Source organism: Pecten maximus, chromosome 4 (genome assembly GCF_902652985.1).
Source record: "Pecten maximus chromosome 4, xPecMax1.1, whole genome shotgun sequence".
Classification (NCBI taxonomy): Eukaryota; Metazoa; Mollusca; class Bivalvia; order Pectinida; family Pectinidae; genus Pecten; species Pecten maximus.
Window position 1 is genome coordinate 32,138,229 of NC_047018.1, and position 20,604 is coordinate 32,158,832.

General features: G+C 38.6%; 2 protein-coding genes across 5 annotated transcripts in view; one reads left to right on the plus strand and one right to left on the minus strand.

The window, feature by feature from the left end:
* Nucleotides 1-463: 463 nt before the first annotated feature.
* On the plus strand, nt 464-2,741 carry LOC117325848 (growth arrest and DNA damage-inducible proteins-interacting protein 1-like). The gene is made up of 2 exons (XM_033882342.1): nt 464-998; nt 2,257-2,741. The coding sequence occupies exons 1-2, from the start codon at nt 493-495 to the stop codon at nt 2,597-2,599; spliced, it is 849 nt and encodes a 282-aa protein (XP_033738233.1). The 5' UTR covers nt 464-492; the 3' UTR covers nt 2,600-2,741.
* Nucleotides 2,742-7,796: 5,055 nt separating this feature from the next.
* The window catches only part of LOC117325849 (erbin-like), an 82,409-nt gene continuing 69,601 nt past the window's right edge, over nt 7,797-20,604 (minus strand). For 2 of the 4 annotated variants that reach the window (XM_033882347.1, XM_033882343.1), the window contains 8 exons: nt 20,059-20,181; nt 17,881-18,010; nt 16,365-17,443; nt 15,496-16,243; nt 14,967-15,142; nt 14,049-14,141; nt 10,764-10,838; nt 7,797-9,993 (listed from right to left, as the gene is read on the minus strand). In XM_033882347.1, the coding sequence (XP_033738238.1) occupies nt 9,889-9,993; nt 10,764-10,838; nt 14,049-14,141; nt 14,967-15,142; nt 15,496-16,243; nt 16,365-17,443; nt 17,881-18,010; nt 20,059-20,181 (2,529 nt within the window). In that variant the 3' untranslated portion in view covers nt 7,797-9,888. Of the gene's footprint in view, nt 9,994-10,763; nt 10,839-13,204; nt 13,287-14,048; nt 14,142-14,966; nt 15,143-15,495; nt 16,244-16,364; nt 17,444-17,880; nt 18,011-20,058; nt 20,182-20,604 lie in introns of all 4 variants that reach the window. The other 2 variants (XM_033882344.1, XM_033882346.1) reach the window with 2 other exon arrangements.

Here is a 20,604-nt window from a genome sequence, read left to right on the forward strand (position 1 = left end):
GACCAAACGGAAAATAACATGGCCGACAGGCAGCCATCTTGTATTTTGACAATTGAAGTTTGTTATCGCTATTTTACAGAAGGTACTGAAGGGATCTTTCTCAAATTTCATATGTAGGTTCCCCTTGGTCCCTGGTGTTGCATTTTGGGACCAATCCGAAAACAACATGGCCGACAGACAGCCATTATCGCTAAATCTTAAATTTTATATATTAGGTTTCCCTTGTTTGAAAAGTACTAGAGGGCTGTTTCTGAATTTACACAGATTAGTAAGACTTAGAGGAAGGGAAAAGTAGAGAAAAGATCAATCTGACATGGAACCTATAAAGATCATTCAATGGTGGGCGCCAAGATCCCTCTGGGATCTCTTGTTTATTCTTAAAATGCCAGTAAAATATGCACATCGAGCAATCACTGAACGGTAAATGTTCTTATTCGAATGCACCTCACAATGTCATTTTTTTTCGCAAATTATCTCCCTTGAGAATGAAACATGGCTGCCTCCATGGTCCGGTGCTGGATCTCTTCAAACAATTCCAAACTCGTCAAACGTTTGGTTTTGTGTGGTAGAAATGGAAATTGCAATAGGAGTTATTCAGCTACACAAACTCCTAAAGATACAACGGACGATATCCACGCAGAGAACACAACAGAAGATGGTTATTTAGAGGACGCCTCCGTTGAAGACTGGTCACTGGATCCAGAGGACGATGTGACCCGCATCAGAGACGTATCTCGACTAGGCCCCAGATTGAAACAGCGGCTTAGGAAAGAACGACCTTCCATTGACAGGGATTTTAAGCTAACCAAAGATTACAGTAGAAAACTATATGGTAAAATGGGTAGTGCTTCTGGTGTAAATCCACAAATTCTTTGGCCAAATTTGGATGAATTGAGAGACAGAATAGAATTCGAAAAACGATTTGAACCAACCTTTGAAGCTAATATGAAAAAGATACAGAAGTGGGACGAAAGACGAGAGAAAAAGTTGCAGGCTAGGTATGTATGACTAGAACTCAAACACACCTATTCAGACCACCATGAGTAACTATAATGGGGACTGTAAGTGTAATGTACTGAATTATCTTGTGGATCACTGATCATGATGTCATAATTATAAACATTACTCAAAATACCTGAAACTGATCCTGTGATTCTGCTAACAGGTAAACAATATAGGCCAGTAGGTAGTTTTTTTGTCAACAACCTGGTAAGCAATACAAACATGAAATCTGAATACCAATTTTCCAGGCGTCTTCCATTGGTTAATCATCAGATGCTTCGAATTCTCTTTAAATATACACAAGTCACTACAAAATTTCATCCAACAGGATCATTGTTCATACAAGATATTTTTAGACTCTGTCAAATATTTGGCCTTTACAACTACTCAACTAGTTAAAATCCTGTATCAATGATAAACATCTAGGCCTATTGTGTATATATATATGTGTATCCTGGATATTTTATTTTAGCTCATGATCATGCAGGTTGTCATGCAATTTACCAGATTTAACTCATCTTTTACCAGATGCTAGTGCCTGTGATTCAGACCCACATTAGATTTGTCTAAATTATTTAATTCACACTTTATAATATTTTTTTACTATTATGACTGTACATGTGTCAGAATACATTTACCAATGATTGAGTTCAGACCATGGCCAGTAATATAATACACAAGTCAATACACAAAACTTTATATTGAAATTCAGACCAAGAAGTCAAAGACATCAATATACAAACTATGTATTCAGACCAGTAAAATTTGCCTATTTATACAGACAATTAAGACCTAATTGTATATAAGTCATTAGACTGGATAACTTATTTACAACTTGAATGATCATGATTTCACACTAAAGGAAGGCATCCAGTATACCCGATATATATTTTTGACTCTCTAAAATTATATTTGACTCTTGGGTATGAAGGGACATGTCTATTTGACAGGTGTTTTGACCCTTCAAATTTCTGAGAAATGGTGATTTGATTTTGACTTCTGAAATTGCTAAAAATCAAGGGTCAACTGATCATGAACTGTTTAGGGTTTAGCACAACAGATAATTTCCTTGAACATCTATTACCTGCCATCACTAATACATGTATTACACAGTCGGCTGTAAGAAATATTTTGTATTACATCTCGGGGCTAACTTGAAAACTAAGCCAACACATGAAGAAATCTCTAGCCCACTGATTTCCATGTAATCTGAAGGTTAACTTTGTGTTAATTCTTGCTTCCTATCATCTACAGGTTACAGAATGTTGAGAAGGCCATGGCTAAAATGCCTAATCTCATAAAGCAGTACCACTTGAAGCTTGAGACAGCAAAGAAGCAGGCCGATGCAGAACAAGAAAAACTTGATCAATTGAATCGTGAAGCTACAGAGATATATGGTCCAATGAAAAGGACTGATTATCGTCTAAAAGACTATATCTCCACTAGACTGAAAGAGGAAAGGAGGGCAGAAAAACAGGCAAAGATGGAGGAAAGGCAGTTAAAGAAACAACAGAAAGCATCTAAAGAAAAAGCTGAGGAAGGAAAAGCTACAGAAGAAATAAAATCTGCAGAAGAAAAAGTAGCTGAGGGAATGTAATGTCTGAGGTGTAACAGTAGTAGGAGAGTATTATATAAAACAGTGTGTGTATTGTGTGCGAGGATGAGTGTGACAATCCAGGAAATAGCATCCTACCAGGTTGCTCTATAAAACTAAAATAAAATATATATGATTCTTGTCATTTTATGTTCTTGTGTCCTTAATTCCTGTATGGATAACTCCACTTGTAAAAAATGTCTGGGGGCCATAAAAAGCATTTCCTTACCTTATTACTTATTCATAAAATATTGAAACATATTTTTTCAGCAAGCAAGGTTTATGTGCTACAGGCTAAATATCGCTACATTAGAACTTAATGACATAAAGAGTCCTTAAGACGTCTAACCATATTTGGGAAATATCCTCTGGTTGCTTTTTGCAAAAAAAAGATTTACAAAATTAAACATTAAAAAAACAGAAAATACTGACGTGCAAACAAAACCAAAGTTCTAACTCAAAATTGAGGAAAAACAACATAGAATATTGACATAATAACAAAACTGCAATTCTATCAATATCGATAAAATGAGGGCAAAATATCAACAATATAGATTCTCGTGGATACTGTTGAAAAAGTGAAAGTAGAAAGACCAGGTGTTCCAAAAGAGTAAGCGTTTTCTCCGTCATTGACATCACCCATCCAGTAAATCTAGCTCAAATCATGTCACACCCTCAAAAATAAGAAGCAAGGTGTCGACAATGGAACCACTAGGCATATCAACGAGCATTGAGCATGTCTGACTTCTTATCGCTGAAGGATCATTTCCTAATGAGATCATATGTCGATCATAAAACATTAACCTGCATCTCTTGAGATCCTGTACATGCTTTGGCCTCAGCAGTTGACATCTGTCACAGAAATTGTGATAATAGGAACAGGGGGTTGAATACTGGATCAATTGGGGACATGCTAACACTGTAGGTAGTGGTAGCAGGAATGCTACCATCTAGAAATGGAAAATTAACAATATAGAAATTGAAATCATCACGCTTTTAATATAGCTTATACCTGGGTAGTTGTCAACTAAGGTTCCAGTTGGGTTACATTGTAAGTAAAGATCGAAGTAAGCAGCTGATGTTGGAAAAGTCTGTAGTGTCATTTATTTGAAGTACTACAGAGAAATCAAATTGACATGGTCATAAAAGTTTTTGTTATATCGGTGAAATTGAATGACTATAGATGAAGAACTGTTACCTATTTTGATTAGCTCTTCAACATAGTTCAGTCCAGTATTAAAACAATACAAATCTGCTAACAGAGTGACAATTTATTTCTAAGGTTATGCCATTAATCTGATGGATGATCTAGTTAACAAGATGTCATGTTCAATTTTCATTCTCTTGATTTCCTCCTTGGTGTAATTCCCCAAGAGAATTAAGGTGTCATTTCTCAAATTTGGAATGGAAATATTCAAACTCTGCAATTGGTTGTCTGTTAACTGTTTTGTTTTCAGATCAGACGGAAAATTAAATGTGCAGTTCCAGGAACCAAAAGAGAACCTTTTTTTTTGAGAAATATCCTTTCAGTACAACTACCAGTATTGGCCATTTTGTTTTTCTTGCCAGACTCAAAATGTTCACAGTCATTCCCAAGAAATAGCAATTATAAACTTGTTTTCTGATCAGTCTCAAAATTGATCCTGCACATCTAGGGTCAAAGGGGGTCCTACAAATGAAATTTGATAAAGATCCAAAAAGAACTTTTTGAGAAACAGCAATGATGGACTCCAATTGTCTAAATTCATAATGGCTGCCTGTTTTCCAATCAGTCTCAAAATTTGACTTGCACAAGGACTACTGCTATGAAGTAAATGAAATATCCATGAAGAACTTTCCACTGTATAGTGATAACTATTGAAACTTAACTTGTAAAAACTCAAATGACACTTTGGTTTGTAAAGCCACATATACACACGTCTTAATTAAATGATACACTCTTGTCTGTAATGCGGCACACTTGTCGATCTGTAAAGCCACACACTTGTCTCTAGCGTGACTTAAAAAATGTCTGCAATGCCTCAAACTTGTCTGTTATGTTGCATTCACTTGTCTGCGATGTCACACACACACTTGTGTGTAATGCCACACACTTGTCTGTAATGCCACTCTTGTGTGTAATGCCACACACTTGTCTGTAATGCCACTCTTGTGTGTAATGCCACACACTTGTCTGTAATGCCACTCTTGTGTGTAATGCCACACACTTGTCTGTAATGCCACTCTTGTATGTAATGCCATACACTTGTCTGTAATGCCACACACTTGTGTGTAATGCCACACACTTGTGTGTAATGCCACACACTTGTCTGTATTGTTACTTGTCTGTAATGCCACTCTTGTCTGTAATGCCACACACTTGTCTGTAATGCCACACACTTGTCTGTATTGTGACTTGTCTGTAATGCCACTCTTGTCTGTAATGCCACACACTTGTCTGTAATGCCACACACTTTTCTGTATTGCCACACACTTGTCTGTAATACCACACTTGTCTGTAGTGTGACTTGTCTGTAATGCCACACACTTGTCTGTAATGCCACACACTTGTCTGTAATGCCACAAACTTATCTGTAATGCCACACACTTGTCTGTAATGAAACACTTGTCTGTAATGCCACAAACTTGTCTATAGTGTGACTTGTCTGTAATGCCACACACGTGTCTGTAATGCCACACACTTGTCTGTAATGCCACACACGTCTAATGCCACACTCTTGTCTCTAATGCCACACACTTGTCTGTATTGTGACTTGTCTGTAATGCCACTAACTTGTCTGTTATGCCACACTCTTGTCTGTAATGCCACACACTTGTCTGTCATGCCACACACTTGTCTGTAATGCCACACACTTGTCTGTAATGCCACACACTTGTCTGTAGTGTGACTTGTCTGTAATGCCACACACTTGTCTGTAATGCCACACACTTGTCTGTAATGCCACACACGTCTGTAATGCCACACTTTTGTCTGTAATGCCACACACTTGTCTGTATTATGACTTGTCTGTAATGCCACACACGTCTAATGCCACACTTGTCTGTAATGTGACTTGTCTGTAATGCCACATTGTCTGTTATGCCACTCTTGTCTGTAATGCCACACACTTGTCTGTGATACCACACACTTGTCTGTAATGCCACACACTTGTCTGTAATGTCACACACTTGTCTGTAATGTGACTTGTCTGTAATGCCACACACCTGTCTGTAATGCCACACACTTGTCTGTAATGTGACTTGTCTGTAATGCCACACACCTGTCTGTGATGCCACACACTTGTCTGTACTGCCACACACTTGTCTGTAATGCCAAACACTTGTCTGTAATGCCACACACGTGTCTGTAATGCCAAACACTTGTCTGTAATGCCACACGCTTGTCTGTAATGCCACACGCTTGTCTGTAATGCCACACTTGTCTGTAATGCCACACACGTGTCTGTAATGCCAAACACTTGTCTGTAATGCCACACGCTTGTCTGTAATGCCACACACTTGTCTGTAATGCCACACTTGTCTGTAATGAAACACACTTGTCTGTAATGCCACACACGTCTGTAATGCCACACTCGTCTCTAATGCCACACACTTGTCTGTATTGTGAATTGTCTGTAATGCCATAAACTTGTCTGTAATGCCACTCTTGTCACTAATGCCACACACTTGTCTGTATTGTGACTTGTCTGTAATACCACACACTTGTCTGTAATACCACACACTTGTCTGTAATACCACACACTTGTCTGTAATACCACACACTTGTCTGTAATGCCACACACTTGTCTGTAATGCCACACACTTGTCTGTAATGCCACACTTGTCTGTACTGCCACACACTTCTGTAATGCCACACACTTCTGTAATGTGATTTTGTGACCAATTCAAGTCTTTATAATGTCAAACGATAGTCCCTGCTCAATACCATTTACTGCTTCCATGTAATATTAGTCTTATCTACATTAATATTGTCAAAGTTTGGATCTACAAAATCTTGTTTCCTGACCTCAGCCTGTACTCAATGACCTTATATTTTAATGGGACAATATCAAATCCAAACTCCATGTTAAATGCAAATCTCCATGTAATGAACATTCATCTTAACAATCTTTTTGTAACTTCTTGAAGTAAATTAATGAGTGTTAATTGTAGTGTCTGCATGTTCTGACATATTGTGGTATAGTAATTTATAAATATGCCGATCTGTTAATTTCACAAAAGAACTCAATTTGAGTATATCTAGATCAATCCAAGTCTACATTCATGTCTGTTTTCAAATAATTCCACACTCTAATGAGATCTGTCAGTCCGTCAGTCCGATCATATCCTGCATGATTTTGATCTATCGGAGTTACTTCCCTTCATTTCACTCTGTAAGGTGGTATCATGGTGATAGCTTGTCAGAACCGGTGGGGTTCCTAGAATGGTCCTTTATTGACTTCCCAGATGAACGTTTCAGTTATGTTTATTTCTTCCATGTGTCATTAACAATCTGAATATTCTTGTTTGACATTGGGCTTTGGTTTAAGAAAACAATCAAACAGACAACACAACACAATTTTAAATAGTTTTAATCATATTTTTTTTTGTCATATTTTTTCGTACTTTTTTGTTTCACTTAGTAATTTTAAGTGTTTTAATAACTTGACAAAAAGTATACAGTATTAATTGTTGATATCAGAAAAGCCTTAGTGTGGATGTTATCCAAATTAAATAAGATACAAAAATATACTACATATATATACATAATTATAGGGACTGGGTTACAAACAATTTACATTGGTGATATTTTGACAATTTTGGTTACAGTTTACCTGTATCCCCTTTATTAGTAACATAGACCTGTCCGTACCTTCAACTGGACCAGTCCATGGTATTATCAGGATGAACAGGTTAGAAATTCAGCTTATATATGTGTTAAACAGATTAATAAAAAATACAAACTGATGAAAAGCTGCCATCAACATTTTGGAGTTCTCATACAAATGTAAGAAGTAATTTAGGTGTGAAAATCATGATGAATGGGTTGTATTTAAATTAGACATTTCTATTTACACGTTATATAAATCATGGCATTACACGATATATTATGTATGGTATATACACCAATGTCAACAGCTGACCAGATATGGTCGTTTGTATGTCAACATCAGAATTTACCTGACTATGTACAAATAGTCATACTTTGATTATGCTGTTGAGATTTGTATGATTTTTGTGGGGATTCCACCTATTTTTTTTTTGTAAATATCATTGCCTCCCTGTTATCTAGAGATATCTCTATGATTCAAAATGACATCTCGGATATCTTAATATTACATGATATCATATAATTTCATATCACATGACATCAGATATCTTGATATGACATATCACATGACATCAGATATCTTGATATGACATCTCACATGACATCATAGATATCTCATACGACATCAGATATCTGGATATCACATGACATCAGATATCTTGATATGACATCTCACATGACATCAGAGATATCTCATACGACATCAGATATCTGGATATCACATAAATCTCACATGACATTCGATATCTGGATATCACATGACATCACATAAATCTTACATGACATCAACATGTTGTACACATGATATATCTAGATATCCCTTTGGTTTACACAGCATATTTCGAAAGGTTTTTTTATATCCTCCTGACATCTAAAGACATCTTGTGAAAACACTTTCAAAACAGGAAAACCGAGACATATCATTCCGATATCATAAATATCATAAATAAATAATACCTACAGATGTTTAGATTTACCTTATCATAGATAGGTTTATTTTCAGATGTAATCCAAGTAAACCTAGAGGTTGTATGTGTATGGAGTCTGAATATTTTGGCTTGTTTTTTAACATTGACATTTTAAAATGCATAAACAAATTGAAAAGACCTCTATTTCTGCATGGCATAAACATAAAATATTTACAATACTTTTTGGCTGGTTTATGTATGTGTTACTGGAATTGTTTTTTATTTGGAAAATACTGACATGTTTGTTTTTTGAACTTCAAATATTGGATATTGTCTTTCCAAATTTTTTTGACAAGTCATAATAAACAAATTTGCCTCAGCTTATATTTAGCTACCCATGCCATTCAAACATCTGACCTGCTATATGGAGGTCTACACAGGAAAATCATCATGTGACAAATCAAGTATCACACTGAATACATCAGAATCATTCCATTACAAAAACATCTGTACTTAGTACATGTGAGTCGTTTAGATATAGGGTTTGGATCTACAATGACATGTATATCATAGATTGAAAATGACTATGAGATCTTAATCGATGTCATTTAAAATTCAAAAACCTGTGTTAAAAAGGAATCAACATATCTATTTTTCTCATTTGAGAAGCAAAAAAAAAAATATATAACTTTGAGTTCATGGATTTCCTTCTTTAAAAGTGTAAATAAAATGTTATGTACAAATATATAAAGACATATCATGCTATTTATAAAAGTATAATTAAATTGACCTTCAATCTCACTCATGCATAATTAGGTATATCACAGTCTTTTGGCTGTTTGATTCAGATGGATTTCATTCCTTTCACTAACTTTTCATGTATACCAATTTCATTCAAAATTTTGAACAATATCTGAAATTGTAACTTTTAAATTTTTTGTACCATACAATGCCCTATAAATATTTCTTAATTCAGCAATTCAGATTATGGGATGAATATCTTCAAAATATATCCACAAATGAATATGAGTCAGCTGATTTTACATTTTAGGATATCTCTCCGCAGGATACATGGAAATGTCAATCTTCACAACTTTATGTAATGCTATCAAATTTTGCCATTTTGTATCCAAGTTTTAATAACACATGTTAAGTCACATGGCATGTGACTCCAGTCACAATCAAATCTCATAATATGTAACATAATCTCTCTTCATTGAGAGTTTAGGACTAGAGAACCTGATTGGTCAGTATTGACCAAAGACCCTACCCAACAGTTTTATTACAAGGGTAGGTATCGCCATAGTTCCCAGACACTTCCATCGTAACACTTGGGTACTTTTGTTTCTCCTTTCACATAGATGCATTTACAACATGCAGCTTTTTCCCTTGAAAGGTACAACCTTTGTTACATAAGGAAATATTCCACTCGATGAGTCCTCGGAAACCAGCTGTTACATCATTGAAATGTTTGATTTGGATCCCTGGACAACTTTTTCCAGACATGGACAAGTTTTACTGGTTTCCATGGTAACCATACACAATCTCAATAGTCTGTTACAATGTTGGTCCAATCACACAGTATAAACCCTCTCTATGTTCATGGAAACACTACTGCACTGCTTGATGATGGACACTGCGTCGTCATGGTGGATCTTGGTGAAGTCATGTCCATTCACCTACAATTCAAAATAGTAGCAGCAAAATATTAGATGAAGTTTTCTCAATAAGTGAAAATAGGAAGATATAATTACTAGCTTTAAAAATATACAAAAGCAAATGTCAATCTGCATGTGTGCCGACCTTCCCTTCCTGAAATTTCCATGGTAAAAAGATGGCAAAATTTTTCAAACGTTCAAGCCTGAGAATGTATATTTGTAGACCCCCAATGCCATTTAACTACATACTTCAAGCTGCTGGTTCTTCTGGACTCGTTAGATTTTAGAAAAATATAATCATCAAAATACTTTGCTTATATCAAAATATCAGAGGTCTCCCTCCTTAATAGGTTTGGCAAGTACGGATTTGACAGATATAAAGTTGGCACAAGTATTGAATGAGACAGTTTAAAATTTCATCCATGTTTTAAAATGTTAGATGTCTACTTATTTTTGAATCCTATTAATGTTCTTCGCCCTATTTTTAAGATACCGTTACATGTACTTGTCAAATTGAACGTTATTTAGTAATCAAGATATGTAACCATATAGGTGTCATGCATGTTTAAATGTCTCTTATCTAATGAGGCCATATTGCTAAATTAACTAGTTTTCCACCTTTTAGGGACAGGGTACAGACCAAGTGTTACCTGGTGGAAGAAATTAAAGATAGCTTGAATGAGAAGAACCATTTTCTCATTTCAACATCAGAAAATTATCTAAAATCTTAAATGCTGATAGGAGAGTAAGATAAATCCAGATGTCTAACCAAAATAAACATCAGCACATACCTCGAGGATTTTGTCACCTGGACTAAGTGACATAGCTGCGGGTCCTTCGGATTGAACCTTTGTCACAAAGATACCCTGTAAGGAAACAATACGTACTGTTAGAGAGAACAGAGCCATACTACAATTAACCGGTACTTCTAAGCGAGTACGTAAAATCAATATCGCACCATACTACCTGTGATCTTAACGTGGCACCAACCTTTCATAAAACAAACTCTGATAGACTTCAAATTACAATTTGTTGTGCATTTTAATGATAACTTGAAATATTACAATCACCTACTTGTCTTTAACAGTGTAGGTACAAGCAAGAATTTTTTAAAGTTGTAAACAAGATCAATCATCACTGTGATGTCATGAAATTATGACATCAAAAAGAAATCAAAGAGAATTTGTAGCCAATTACATTTAACCTATGTGCAATAACAATGGGCATTACAACAATGACAATAGGTAAGTCATGGAATTAAATTATTATGTAAACCAATCAAGTCTACTTTCAATTAGGAGATTTTTGAATTATGAAAGCTAACATGTTCACTTCTATTTAATGTTTCATCTTTAATGTTGATAACAGTACATGAGGTTGTGAAACACAGCCAGAAATCTACAGTTTGTACAAGATTTCCAAAACTGGAGATCTATGTTGTCCAGTTATGACCACTTGGTAGGTATATCCTTATGTCTATCGTTAAGGTCCCGGGCCTGGATGCCAATGTTTGCTACAGTAAATTGACATTCTTTTGTGTCAAATTTTATTTAGATGTTGTACACATTGGTATTGGTTCTATTAAAAGTATTTCACATAAATGCAGTATACAATGTATTATAATGTTTACACACAAAAAAAATCACAATAATCTCAAACATCACCCCCTGTAAATCAGATTAGCAAAATATGTCACATGCACCATAAATATACACACAATGGTTACCATGCCAACAGATCTGGTGGGGGAGTACCTAATTAGGAGGTGCTGGGACGTGGTTACCTGGGTATATATTTTACAGTACAACACATAATCACATGACGTAAGATGACACAGACACATGCTTTATAAATTAAAAGCCAACTCAACAGAACAACACATCAGAAAGCTAGCTACATGTACATTCAACTTTGCTTATAACAAATTTCTGAGAACCATGAAGATCACTGTTGTTTCAAGAGTATGTTACTCTTGATAAATAAGCTATATATTGACACCGCTTGGGTCTCATATATGCTTCTTTGTTGCCGAAATTTGGTTATTTCCAGAGTTCATTATTTTCAAAGTTGACAATAGATATGCACACAGAATGTGATAGTGCTATTTTTCACTGCAAGATGAATCCACATTTTCAATATGATAGCAAATATTTCTTGACAAAGATTACGATTTTGAAACTGTATATTTCTAGACTATAAATACACATTTTCAATAGGGAAAAAAAATAAAAAATTGACTCTCAATAATGAAAATTTAGCAATGCATTTTTGCAAAGTCAATTACTGAGGCAGAGGTTTCACATGACGAATGAAAACTTATAATCCAATATGAGTCACTGTCAGTATCGTTATTTCAAATCTTTACAGTCAATACATTTTAATTACTACTGAAAGCCTATCAATAATGTTTTGCCATGATTACTGAACCAGTTTATTATACATTCATTAACACTTCATATTTCTTTTGATACACACTAATTAGAAATTACTTTATAAACACATTTCGGCACACTCAAATTTCAATGTGTTTCCAAATTCTAACTTGTTAAAAAAGAGAATTTACCATGGAATACTTTAAACAGAAAATGTTATTTAATTACAACATAATTTAAGAGAATGTGATAATACCTGGATTAGACTTCAATTGATATGGTCTATATTGTCAATAAAACAAGAAGCTTTATCCTCTCAGAACACCTGGTCCAATACCTCTTGTGCATATTCAAGGGTCTCTATGTTAATCTATCTGCTGATCACATAAATTTTGTTCTTGTTTCATTAATTTTGAGTGATTCTTTAGTTGATTTAGTTACATGCATTAATTCATTACAAAAAAAAGTTAACATATGCTTGCCACTGAAATACATTTGTTTTACACTAGCTATTTCAACACTTAATTTAATTGAATACTGAAATTTTCATGTCATCAATAGTTATCATTATTATAAGATTTTTTTTTCTTCATTTTTTTTTGTTTTTTGGAAAATGAACCCCAAAAACGTACCTGCGCACTATACATGAGTGCACACTACTATACGAATATTTACAGTATTTAAGTGTTATTTGTAACATTAAAGAAAGAAATTCAACTGTTACAAATGATCATATCCACAAGATGAGGTTTTTAACCACAGCAGTACAACACAGAGTGAGCGGGTCTTCATACAACACTAGGATTAGGTCTGTAAATAACAACACTAAGGGTGTGGTTAGACTGTCCCCCGGGCCTCACCACAGGATCCATTCCTGGGCTCCCATTTCAGCTCTACGTAAGTGTCGTCCACGGCTGCTGCTGATGCTGTAATGTTTGACTGCTACAGGAGAGAAAGCATGGATACTCAAAGCAAAGCTGTCGCAAAATCACAGGAACAGCAAATCAATGCTTGCATGCATTTTTATAAAAACCAAAATAAAATGGTGCAACTTCTCTTGATAGATAATCTTAATGAAATATAGATATAATTTTAGAAACAATATTATTTTGATAGAAAATATATTAAAAGAAAATATGAAAATTCATATTAGTGTCATACAAAGGAATAAAAGATTTAAAAAGCATGTGTTAAGATGGAAAAAAAACACACACAAAAAAACAAACTATATAGTACTTCAAAGCAGTGTTCTATTGTGATTTTGTCATCAGTTGTTTAAGTAAACTAGCCTAGTTTCATGTTTTAGCCTCATCTAATAGTTAAATCTGGTTAGTAAGTAAAGCAAGCGTTAGGTATAAATGCATTACCATGCTGATGAACATAAAAGGAATAATGCACATGCAGTCCTTCAGATTCGTAGGACAACTATAAAACTTCATCTCCCAGGGCGTCAACTTAAGTACAAGTCAACCCACTGACAGGTAAATCGGTACTTCCTGGTCCAGAGAAATTAAAAGATTTTTGGCCTATCATCATTTCCTCCTAGTAAAAAAAATCCCCCATCCATGAACAAATGCCAAAGTGTGGATTGATCACCCGGAAAAAATATTCAGTTCCATCAATGAATTTAACATACCATAATACAGATGTGTCGCCTAACTACGACCTTGAGTGTAGGACAAGGTCAGAGAATTAAACACTCACTTTATCTCCTGCTCTGTAGGGGTTGCCAAGGGCACCGTATCCTCCCGCGATACTGAACCCTAGACCGGGATTCTTTTTTATAGTCACACGGAACTGAAATACAATGTCCTCAAACAGATTTAATCTAGTCTTCGGCCTAAACCTACATACATTAGTGTCAACAAAACTAAACCGCAAAACCAAACTCAAACTATTAACACAATTTTCTTATAAGTAGCTAAGGTTCCAGCGATTATCATTATAAGTTATCAAAGTAAAATTAGGTGAAAACAAAACCAAACTATTAACACAATTTCACTACAGGTATCTAATATACCAGCATTTAAAAGTTACCATTAGAAGTTATCAAAAGTACAAATTAGGTAATAAAAAACCAAGCTATTAACACAATTTTGCTACAAGTATAGCTAATGTACCCACCATTATAAGTCGCCGTTATAAGTTACAGAATATATACAAACTATAGCAAGTGAATACAAACCAAAATTAAAACCACATATTATAGAGGTTACAATGTATGACTTGCTTATGTAATCCCGAGAGCATAAGGAACAAACCTTCAAATGAAGCTGTTACGATTACAGTTCACAATGAACTGCTTTGAATTATTATACATTGCATCGTTTGTATCGTTTGGTTTGTGTTTTGTCTGAGAGAAACCTTAGTAACAGTATGAGATTTGAATACCAAACAAACAAAACTTCATCAAAAAATTAGAATTTAGACAATTGTACTTATGATAAGACTTCTATAAGAGGTGATCTCTTTAAACACAGATTATGAAAGCTTCATTTGACCGGCGTCCCCGATACATAATGATATGACATGCAAGATGGTAAAGCTGGTCACACGGCTATTAACAGTCTATATTCTGAATACTGAAGCTTTACATCAAACCTTCGCCCTCAGATATCTCACCTTATCTCCCTTCAAGTCATTCTGGATCATTTTGATTGGTGGGCGAGATTCGCGAGTTTGATCAGGAGTTGTCCCCCCTGGCCTGGGAGATGCCCGAACAGGAGTGGCATATGGTGTGTAAGGGTACTGCTGTCCTGGAGATATGACATGTCGGGGCTCCTGGGGATAGCTGTAATCTGTGGTAGAAAAACAAAATACATGTGAGGTGGGAAATCACTAATATGGGAGACCATGGAACCACAAATATAAAGGGAAGACCACTTGGATAAGTGTCATTGTTTAGTTCGACACAGACTGGGGTAGAGTCTGTAGTACAATTAATAACATCACAGGATATCTACAGACTACCATATTTCTTATTCCTAAATTTGGGCAAGAGAAATATTAGTATTCACAAAACAATTTGAAGAGATGTTCCTCCACCTACCTGCGTAATTGAAGAAATGCCGTTTCATGAGATAACTAATTAAGAATGTATCCCTTGATTTTCAAAAATGGCTGCTGTATGGAGGATATATATTCAACTCACCTGAATATTTAGATGGGGTGTCAGCTGTCTTCTCAAAATGCTGGCCATGGTAGTACCCACTGTCTGAGGAACTGGACACCTGAGAAGTGGGCTCTGAATTACTGTTCTCGAACGCATTGCCATCCTCACAGTTAGACATCACACGACCGTCACTGCTGTCCCCAAACGACCCCTGATGCATGTGATGGTATAGTCCCGCGTGAGGGTGCTGATCATACTTTTGGGGCGTGTCGAATGGAGAGTTTCTATGACTACTGTGTTCCCTACTACTGTAGCCAGACTCTCGAGGTGAGTCCCTGTGTTCGTCAAAGGAACCTGACACAGGAGTCCTTGATCGGTCTGGTGAAACAGACATGGTAGACGGGTCACTATTGTAGTTGAACTTGTATTCGTCCTGTGAGGTGCGAGAGTCGTTGTGTGAATCAGATAGACCGTCTGAGCCGTTTCTGTCTGGATAGTGGAATTCCTTCTCAAGCTGTCTAGATGTATTAGCCCGACCGTAGTCCCCAGATATCCTATTTACATCGGCATATTTATCAGATTCTGGCTTGTTCTCCATCTGTTCCTGGATTGTCATTCCAGACAGTCTCTGGTGCATTGTGGGAGAATTATTTCCTCTTCTGTCGTAATTTAAGACACCGTATGGGGAATTCCTGTTGGGTGTGGGAGGAAGCTTCTTCTGTCCTGGAGACGAGACATATGGGGGTGCGGGTTTATATGGAGGTGGCAAACCATTGCTTTGATTGGACTGAAATTGAAACAGGACACTATCAACGGTTACAACTCAACAATTAATGTCAATTAAGATTCACATAAATCAACAGCAACATTTTAAAAATTGGAGAATTATTTCAGTTCATGATACTTACCGGATTTGATCTGTTGGGATATTCCCTTGTGTTACTAGTACTGTACATATCCCTTCGCTGGTCAGACACTCGCGCATCACTATCATCATGACTGCCACTAGCACTATTTGACCTTGACCTTTCAATGCCCCCTGTTGGGAAGCCCTGTGGAGGTTCAGGATTTGTAGGAGTACTTTGGTCAACAATCTTACTTCTGTGAAACTGACTAGGGGAGGGAGGGGGCAGCGTCCTATTTACACTGTGTGGGGGGAGGGGTAAGGATCTGTCCATACTGTGGGGAGGATGGGATAACGATCGGTCCATATACGCTTCCGATTTCCTCATCTGAGGTTTCGGACTGTCTGTATAAACATCACTACCTGTCATGTGCATACTGTCCATGTACACATCACTGCCCTTTATATTTAAATGTGGATTTGAAGTTTTATGTGCCGTGTGATTTAATTGTCTCTGAGAGTCATTAAGGTCATAAGGAAGACTGTTTGCATTGTGCTGTTGATGTATTGGCACTCCTCTATAAGCAATGTCTCTAGAGTCTCCACCACGACTTTGATAACATTCAAGGTCACTTGAGTATCCATCCCGCCCTTTCCATCGATGATGAGTGCCAGACTCACGTTCACTCTCATAACCACGACGCTCGTGTTGTTGGGCAAGAACCTGCTGTCTATGAAACCTAGCCACCTCTGTCTCACTACGATAACCTGTGTCGGAATCATAGTCTCGCGTCCGATGTCGGCCGCCACGGTGCTGGTTACTATGGTATCCTTTCTTGTTATTGTAGTATGCTGGGTCAACTGATCGTCCAAACATGCTGTATTGAGAAAAGGATGCCTCCAAGTCTTTTGGGTTTACATAGGCAAACCCTGGCATGCCTCGAGAGTCATTCTGGTCTGAAGAGCTCCTCGCAGTTACTCCGATAGAACTTGTAGCTCGGGCTGACACACCCACAGATGACACACCTACAGACTTAACAGATATGTCGGGGTTAGAGCTGTGATGGGACAGTTTAGACGAGTCCCTCTGAGAGAATCCTCCATCATCCTCATCTTGTCTGTGTTTCCTAGGAGACAGTTTACCTGGAACACCAAGTTAACAGCAATAAATGGATATAATAATTGAAATATTTACATAAATCAATATCATTATAATGAATAGAGTGTTGAATATTAAGATAAAGAATACATTGTCAAAGTTTTGAGGGACAACCTGTTCAGTACGATAGTTTATTGTAAACGTACCAAATTTGGCACATTCAAATTTTTCACCAAATTTTAACAGATTAGAGCAATTCGCATACTCAAATGATTATAGAAATAGCATATACGAAGTGTAATACACATACTACTTTCAGGGGGAAAACTGTTATAATAAGATTACCACTAAAATGTGTACATTTACAGTACTGTATAGTCGGTAATATTTACGGGGGATTTATAATCGCCATGGTCATTATATATAGCGCGAAAATAAATACTCAGCAAATGTTAACAAAGAGTGTTTGTACGAATCTTACCTCCTTTCCTTGGGCTGTCAGGGCGACTGAAGTCACCCTTATGATTAGACTGGGAGAGGTCAAGCACAAAATTCTCCGGTGAACTGTGACGGTTCTGCTGCATACGAGCCTTATCCTTGGCCAGTTTTTCCTGCAAACGGGATGTCATTTTATAAACAAATAGACTCTAAAACAGGTCAATAGCTCAATACTGATTCCCTTAAAGCAGTATCATACTTTATACAGTTAGAGAGTTCTACAGAAAGTTAATGTCTTATTTTTAAGTACAGAATTGTATTCCTTTACATGAACTTAAACCACAGGGGTATACTGAATGCTGTCAGTCGTGGTTGTTGAGGTGGTAGGTAGAGTGCATCCAACACTTCATTTTCACTAGTAGGCAGGCCATCTGAACACAGGGATGGGCAACATCAGGGCTGGCTAGGATTGATGATGAGAGGAGGTTTGTAAGAAAGAGGAAGCTTGAAAGATTATGTAACAGGAAATAGAGAGGACTGAAAAGGTAAGTACAAGATGTTATTGACCAGGAGAGGATCAGAAGGGTGGGAAAATAATGAGTGATTGGGAAGTTGGTAAGTTGACAAAGAGAAAATTGGGCAGGGTAGGCAGTTGGGTGGGCAGTTGATAGGAGAGGACTGAAAGGGTGGGTAGTTGATGAAGAGAGGATTGGCAGAGTGGGTACCAGGTAGTTAATAAAGAGAGGATTGGAAGGGTGGGTAGTTAATAAAGAGAGGATTGGAAGGGTGGGTAGTTAATAAGAGAGGATTGGAAGGGTTGGTAGTTGATGATGAAGAGAGGAATGGGAGGGTTGGTAGTTGATGATGAAGAGAGGATTTGAAGGGTTGGTAGTTGATGATGAAGCGCGGCCTGGGCGGGTTGGTCGTTGCTTCAGCGCGGCTTTGCCGGGTTGGTCGTTGCTGCTGACGCGCGGCTTGGCCGGTTGGTCGTTGCTGCTGACCGCGCGGCTGGGCGGGTTGGTCGTTGCTGCTGCCGCGCGGCGTTGCCGGGTTGGTCGTTGCTGCTGCCGCGCGGCGTTGCCGGGTTGGTCGTTGCTGCTGCCGCTCGGCCTGGAGCGGGTTGGTCGTTGCTGCTGCCGCGCGGCTTGGCCGGGTTGGTCGTTGCTGCTGCCGCGCGGCGTTGCCGGGTTGGTCGTTGCTGCTGCCGCGCGGCTTGGCCGGGTTGGTCGTTGCTGCTGCCGCGCGGCCTGGGCGGGTTGGTCGTTGCTTCCGCGCGGCTTTGCCGGGTTGGTCGTTGCTGCTGCCGCGCGGCCTTGGCCGGGTTGGTCGTTGCTGCTGCCGCGCGGCCTGGGCGGGTTGGTCGTTTGCTGCCTGCCGCGCGGCGGCGTTGCCGGGTTGGTCGTTGCTGCTGCCGCCAGGCTTGGCCGGGTTGGTCGTTGCTGCTGCCGCGCGGCGTTGCCGGGTTGGTCGTTGCTGCTGCCGCGCGGCGTTGCCGGGTTGGTCGTTGCTGCTGCCGCGCGGCTTGGCCGGGTTGGTCGTTGCTGCTGCCGCGCGGCTTGGGCCGGGTTGGTCGTTGCTGCTGCCGCGCGGCTTGGCCGGGTTGGTCGTTGCTGCTGCCGCGCGGCGTTGCCGGGTTGGTCGTTGCTTCCGCGCGGCTTGGCCGGGTGGGTCGTTCCTCCCGCGCGGCTTGGCCGGGTGGGTCGTTGCTGCTGCCGCGCGGCCTGGGCGGGTTGGTCGTTGCTTCCGCGCGGCTTTGCCGGGTTGGTCGTTGCTGCTGCCGCGCGGCTTGGCCGGGTTGGTCGTTGCTGCTGCCGCGCGGCTTGGCCGGGTTGGTCGTTGCTGCTGCCGCGCCGCGTTGCCGGGTTGGTCGTTGCTTCCGCGCGGCTTTGCCGGGTTGGTACGTTGCTTCCGCGCGGCTTTGCCGGGTTGGTCGTTGCTTCCGCGCAGATTGGAAGAATGTGTGGTTGATGAAGAGAGGAATGGAAGAGTGGGAAGTTGATGAAGAGAGGATTGGATGAGTGGGAAGTTGATGAAGAGAGGATTGGATGAGTGGGAAGTTGATGAAGAGAGGATTGGATGAGTGGGAAGTTGATGAAGAGAGGATTGGATGAGTGGGAAGTTGATGATGAAGAGAGGATGGGAAGGGTGGGTAGTTGATGAAGGGAATTTGGGAACAATTTTAGGTATTGTTAGTGAAGTGAATTGGATTAACAAGACATACCCTGTCAAACTTGTACAGTCTGTGGGTTTCCTGTAGGGTGGGAGAGGATGGTTTGGCTATCCTGGCCTCACGCAGTCTGACATCACCGTGGTCAGCGGAACTGGACACAATGCCATGCCCACTCTACAACACACAACGCCAGGACAGAGGATATTAGTGAGTTAGTATGGGTTACGACAGTGTCTGGACAACAGGACAAACATACTGGTGCTTCCTATGATTTTAATACTGAAAATAAATCTACAAATACTCAGCACCAGTTGACATACCACAACTCACCTCATTGTATCCAATAGGTTTTTACTCGTTGTCTTAACACCTATCTGGTGGTTTGAGCAATCAGGAGTGGTTGATACAGTTAACTTGTAATGTAACGTAAATTGAAACTTCTTCGTGTCTTTTTTTCTTACATTCATTCTCAAACAAGAACAGGATGACAAAGATTCTGGTAAGCATCACCATTGGCAAATTTGGCGAATTCAACACTGGACAATTTTTCATAAAATGTCTAAATGGAAAAAAATGCTGAGGTGAAATATTACAGTT

What these genes read in the sequence shown, in the direction of transcription:
- LOC117325848 (XM_033882342.1), top strand. Translation starts at nt 493, where the DNA reads ATGGCTGCCTCCATGGTCCGGTGCTGGATCTCTTCAAACAATTCCAAA. An exon ending in GAGAAAAAGTTGCAGGCTAG is followed by an intron (nt 999 to 2,256) that starts GTATGTATGACT and finishes TATCATCTACAG; the next exon opens with GTTACAGAATGTTGAGAAGG.